This window comes from Aulonocara stuartgranti (genome assembly GCF_965226115.1).
Source record: "Aulonocara stuartgranti genome assembly, chromosome: 18".
Taxonomy (NCBI): Eukaryota; Metazoa; Chordata; class Actinopteri; order Cichliformes; family Cichlidae; genus Aulonocara; species Aulonocara stuartgranti.
This window is the reverse complement of record NC_138954.1, coordinates 34200497-34206606: the sequence shown is the minus strand read 5'-3', so window position 1 is coordinate 34206606 and position 6110 is coordinate 34200497. Positions and strand designations below refer to the sequence as shown.

The 6110-nt window shown below is 39.4% G+C and overlaps 2 protein-coding genes across 2 annotated transcripts in view; one reads left to right on the top strand and one right to left on the bottom strand.

The window, feature by feature from the left end:
• LOC309694714 (uncharacterized protein) overlaps nucleotides 1-6110 on the top strand; it is a gene marked incomplete at its 3' end in the record, with an annotated part of 515021 nt that overhangs the window by 304357 nt on the left and 204554 nt on the right. The gene's annotated exons all lie outside the window — the stretch shown is intronic.
• LOC309694168 (uncharacterized protein) overlaps nucleotides 108-6110 on the bottom strand; it is a 33501-nt gene continuing 27498 nt past the window's right edge. Inside the window, exon 11 of the mRNA XM_082514010.1 lies at nucleotides 108-5962. Within this exon, the coding sequence (XP_082370136.1) occupies nucleotides 5915-5962 (48 nt within the window). The 3' untranslated portion in view covers nucleotides 108-5914. The remainder of the gene's footprint in view (nucleotides 5963-6110) is intronic.

Sequence of the window (6110 nt, the reverse complement as noted above, 5' to 3'; positions counted from 1 at the left end):
CCATTGCACAAGTGCTGACTCACAGGGGTCATCTGATCGTTCTCGCTTTGTATTGGTAGCAGTATTTGTATTTGTATTCCACAATAGAGATGGAAAAGCAGACCACATTATGGCTTGCAGATGACTTTTATTTCTTAGTTTTTTCATCACACATTTAAGACACCAAATTGTACATTAGACATAAATGAATCATCATCACAATAAACCATGGCTGCATCATGACAAAACGCACAATTTCTTCTGAATATGCTGTCCTTCGACCATGGCTTTGGAGCACACACATATACATCGTAGAAAACACGTCATTCAACGCTGCAAAGAATGAAAAGCTCCACAGGGAACTTGATATCTGCCTCTCTGAACAGTAGAAGAGCTCTGCCAATGCTTTGGGTAATATTCTTATCCTGTGTGGGTAATAAAAGCAGCTGGTAAAATGAATATATAGATATTTTAAATCAGAGATATGGACAGCTATCTGTGTATATAATAAAACTGATTGCAGACCTTGTCATTTTAGTGTGCGCTACATGTGTCTATGTACAGTGATGCATTTTTGCTTTTTTTGGATGTTACCTTGGCAATCGATTAAAACACACTTTAGCCCTGGAGAGTGGCAGTCTGCTGAGATTTCCTCCTGACATGTGGATAATTTAGTAGCAATAAAGTAGCAATTTTTAATGAAAGATGTCGTAGCTTATTGGGAGAGTAAAAAACAAAACATGGTTTAAGCAGGACGACGGCTCCACCTGCAGATACTTAAGATACTTAAACTCTACTGATAAATGTTTCTTGCTAAATGATGTTATTGACAGATACTCCATATTAATATGTATCTCCATGAGACTATCAGAACTGAGATCCATTCTCCAGGCGGAGAAGAAACCTGTTCAAAGTGGTCAGTAAAGCTTCTACCACCTTCAGATTTATCACTACTGTTATTCACAAATGCATTTTAGAACAATACCCTCATGTTTGCAGATATTCTTCTTTTTAGGTTTTCACATTGTGAGGACGACATTATTTTGACTGCATCATTCAATTTTTCAAACTCAGAAACTGACTTTCATTTTTATTTGACATGGGTAGCTGTGACACGCCTATTTTGCTAACATTTGAGGTAAGTTTATATGCATAACTACAAAAATCTACACACATCCACACAAGAATTAGGGCAGGTTCTGGGCCAAAGATGAATGGATAACAAATTAACAGCTGGCACACTGTGGAGCTCCAGATTTGCTATTTTATTACACCACAAAAAGTCTGACATTTTGAGCAAACCTGCTTTTTATCACATAAGATACAATGCAGCACCATCTTAAATCACATGTTACTGGTTGTAATGATGCATGCTTGTGTATGTGTGAGACTACTTTATATGGAATATGCTTAACTGTAAGCACATCATGGTACAATGCACTCTCATCCTTCAGTACAGCCACTGGTGGATGAGTCAGGGGGCGGCAGTCAGACAGGAAACTGCTGTTGAAGCTGAGCTTCCAGCGGGCAGCTTAGGTTTACAGTCTATTAGCTTGAGACAGTATAGTTTTAGCCAGCTGTCTGAAAAAGATAATCCAGTTTTCTGCAGCAGACCATGCTCAATACGTCATAGTTTCTGTGTGTAACAGGCTGGCAGTGTGCAAACTGTTATTTTAGTGTTGTGTATGTAACTAATTATGTTCCAAAATGCAACAAATGAACAAAATAAGTCTTCTAAATGTTCTGTTTTCTTTACACATGATTGTACATTTGAACAAAGCAAATACATGGAGCACTGTGCTTGTATATGAAGTGTTGTGATTCACGCTAGTAGATTTGTCAATTTTAGATTTTGCCAATAACTTGATACTAAATGATACAGAAACACACATTAGATCTAAATATCCTTTAAAGGTGTGTACCCTCACATTATGCTACACCCACATGGTTTCCATGGACAAAAGACCAAAATGCATAGGAAAACTGCAAAACGCACGTCAATAATGTCTCGATGCATGCCATTCCCCAACTCTCTGTGAATGGGACTCATGGCCATTGATCGGTGGTCATGACAATTTGCATATTAATGATCCAGGAACTGACCTCCCAGCCCACTGTTCCTTCAGTGGTGCTAGTTTCAGTCATTGTGCAAATGTACTGTATATAAGATTGGGGAAACCTGCAGTCAGCTGAGACTGAAGAAGTCACCTGGATGAGTGACGAAACATTTCTCCCACTGAAAATGTCCAGATGAACAGGATGCACTTTTGGGACACATCAGTAATCCTTTAACTGCAAGTAAGAACTTTGAATATAAGGTAAGGTGACGATGGCTGGTCTTCGGGGTCTCACTGACTCTTTTATATTAAATTAGCTCTGGCTCTTTAACTGGTTCTGTTTAAAATGATTAGACCCTTGATGTTAACTCGTGAACCAGCTTGTGTTTTCTTCCATTTCCAATGGAACCATTCTAGTTATTCAGTGGAAGCATCTCGTTTGAAGCAGGTGGAATGTGGGACTTCACTTTAATGTCTTTGCTATATGATGTGTACCATTGTACAATCAAAAGAAAATGCGAGTTCATGTACATATCTACAAATATGAAAGTCATGGAATACTTGCTTTTAATGGGTGTAGCTGCTGTCATGAAATCATGGTAAAAGAGTGAGGTAGGCTGAACTGAAGCTTTGTGTGAACTGAAAGGTTCAATCAGTGCCTGCTGAGTGTGCCATGTAAAGGTAGACTCACACTCATGATATTTGTACTACCATGTAAAAACAATCAGTTTGAATTTGATGGCAGCAGCATGTTTCAAAGAAGGTGGGATGGGGCGGCAAAAGGCTGACAAAGTAAGTGACACAAAAAAGAAACATTTTATACGTAATTAGACAAACTGATGACAGGTCAGTAACAGGACTGGGGGGAAAAAGAGAACATCTGAGAGAGAGATCTGCAAAAAAGTGCTTCAACAACATTGTAGAGCAATTTCAGAATAATGTTCCTCAACAAATAGTTGCAAAGACTGTGAATATCTCATCATCCAAAGTCATAAGCTCAGAAGATTCAGAGAATCTGGAGAAATCTCTGCATGAGGGACCAGGCTGAAAATCAACATTAGATGCAGCTGATCTTCAGGTCCTCAAGCAGACACGATCCTGTTATGAAATCAGTGCGTGGGCTTAGGAACACTTCCAGACATCACTGTCTGTGAACACAGCTCACTGTGTTGTCCACACACACCACAGTGCCACCATCTCTGGACCAAAGCTCATTTAAAATGGACTGAAGCAAAGTGAAGAAATTTTAATTTGAAATCGGAAAACATGGACACTGCGTCTTCTAGACTATCCGACTTGCTGTCAGTGCTCAGTTCAAAAACCTGCGTTTCTGATGGTGTGGCAGTGCATCAGTGCCTCTGGAGTTGGCAGTTTTAGAGCAGCATATACTCCTATCCAGATGGCATGTGTTTCATGGAAAGCCTTCATAGTAGAAGAGTCCTTGCTGTTACCAGCTGGTGGAGCATCATAAAGTGAAAAATATCTCTATGAGACAAGAATGGGACAGCATTCCTCTCCCAAAGTCTACAGAGTGGGAAGCATGACCCTGTTTCTGAGATGTGCTGCTGCCATCAAATTAAAATATTACATATTTCTCTTAAAATGATATGTTTTCTCCGTTTAAACATTTGATATGCTTTCTGTGTTCTATCAGGAATAAAGATGAGCCAATTCTGTTTTATTTAAATTTTACACAGCATGAAAACTTTTTGGAATTGTACTTCAGGTTGGCTCAGGAGGAAGACTGATGACTTCATCCTCCAGTCTGCAAAACACTGAACCCCAAGTTCAATGTGTATGTGACTGTTAGAGAAAAGCTCTCAGGTGTAAAGAAAGTGCTTGTGTGAATGTGAGTGCAAATGGTTAAATGACGCTTGCAGTAGAACAGGCTTCGGGTGCTCAGAGGAATAAAGCGCTATGTGCCATTTCTGAACTGCCTAATGAACTGGTTACACTGATGCTCTGCTACCATACCAGTAAATATCATGTACTTGTTAAAAAGCAGTTGTGCGTGTGACCTTGTGTGGGTACAATCAAAAGGAATAACAGTGTTTTACATATAATTAGATATCTAATTATAACCTGAAAATGATATAACAGTGTCAAAGAGGTCTCTGGGAGTGATTAACCTACAGAAAATGATCAGCTCACAGATTTCTGCTTTGTACTCTGGCTGTGGCGTCACTGTTGGTTCTGACTACTTTAGTCTGATCACAGTAAACTTATCAGACCTGGGTGGAAGAAACTGCCGGATGGGCAGCGTAACAGCGGCACCGGTGCCAGACCCACTCCACATTTACCCTCGCTGTGTCCTGGTTCCACGCTTCAGACCATTCCTAAGCAAAGATGTTTACACCAATGAAATGCTCAGATCTGCCTTACCACTGTAAATCTGCTCGACTTTGTGTGCGCCATCCACAAATGAAAACACATCTTAATTATTTCATAAAGTTTCACTGGCAGTGCTATAAAAAGCTGCTGGACAGAAGAAACTGCTTTCTGAAAGTTACATACAGTACTTCTGTACTGGTGTCTTTAAATATCAGCAGTAGTAAAATTAATTACATTACGAGGGAGAGACAAAAATACAAGAGCTTACTACTGATGACAACGGTACAAGGCAATAGTCTTCCACTCAGATGTAACTATCTGTCTTTTGGTGTTGTGTCCCCACCCCAGCGCTCCCCTCATGCATCGCTTTGATCACTAGTAGACGCTCCAGGCTGTGGTTGCCTAGGTGACCTCGTGCATTTACAAATGTCAGTCACTCCAGTGGCCTCCAACATGAGAAAAGTTCATCCTGGGCTTTTTGCCCATCGCCACTTGAAGTCAGACAATGTCGCTGACTTTCATTGCTCACCAAACCACACCCACATTTCCTGGGTGGACACAGCTTTGCTGCTTTTTTATTTGTTGCTACCAAACAAAAGAAAGAATTGGAAGCCTGCGCTGTTAGTTAGGTAGTTACGTCTGTAACTGCCTAACTAACAGTACACAACCAAAATCCCTGCATAGTTTTTATTTTCAGCATTAGTGTGCAGTATGAAATTGGAACAAAGAATGAAGTGGCCATCTTTTCAGTTACAGTCCAATTATAAACATGGGTGGCATCGCATTACTACTGAGCGTGCTACACATGTAACAAAGCACACACCTGACCACAGCCATCAGTCGTGCTTTGTCACTGGTGAAACTGAAGAATCCAGCCTAGAATGGCAGTGAACCACTGCTTCTCTTTAAGGAGCCTCTTAAATGATGTGTGAAAACACTGTTGTGAGCGTGGATATGCGTTCATTGGTAAATCTGACTATAAACTCTCTACAGCTCATATGCAACTTAGATCTAAACTACTAATTGGATAGATAATCTCAAAACCACAACAGCAGATTACATTGTATCATTTATATACAGTTTATCTATTTGAAGTCTTGTAACATATGTCCTAATATTTACTGTATGTCACATCACAAACATGGACATTATTTGCACTTCAGACCAGTCAGGTCCGTCAAAACCTTCTTCAGTTCATCAAATCATAAAAAGACAAGATAGTAGGTCAGACAGTCGTGTGCAACCTTGACAGATGTAAATAAAAAAACTGGATAAAATCATGTTTCTTAATATAATAATCAGGAAATCTTTTTTATCATTTGGTTCCTGGTAGTTTTTTCATCTTGCCTTCCATTGTTTCTCCTCTGATTAACCTGAACTAATTTACTGTGATAATTAACACCAGAATGAGCTCTTTAGTCATTTTTCCTCCATTGCATTTCCCTTTGTCGTACTTTATTCCTTATCATCTTCACTTCTTGCCTTGTTGTCATCACAGGAACCGTGCTGACACAGTAAACCTCACTTGAATGTTTCATGGTGAGAGATCACTTTAAATCGATGACCTGAGTCTGGGACTGGGCCTTGTCCTTGGCCTAAAACACATGAAAGTAGATGTTTTTAAGTAGATGTTTTTTTTTTTAAATATAATTTTCTATGCACAAAGCAGTTCGAGAGGCACGCTGACTTTTAACAGTTATTTTAAATAATCATTTGAACTTCAAACAAAATGAAAAAATATTT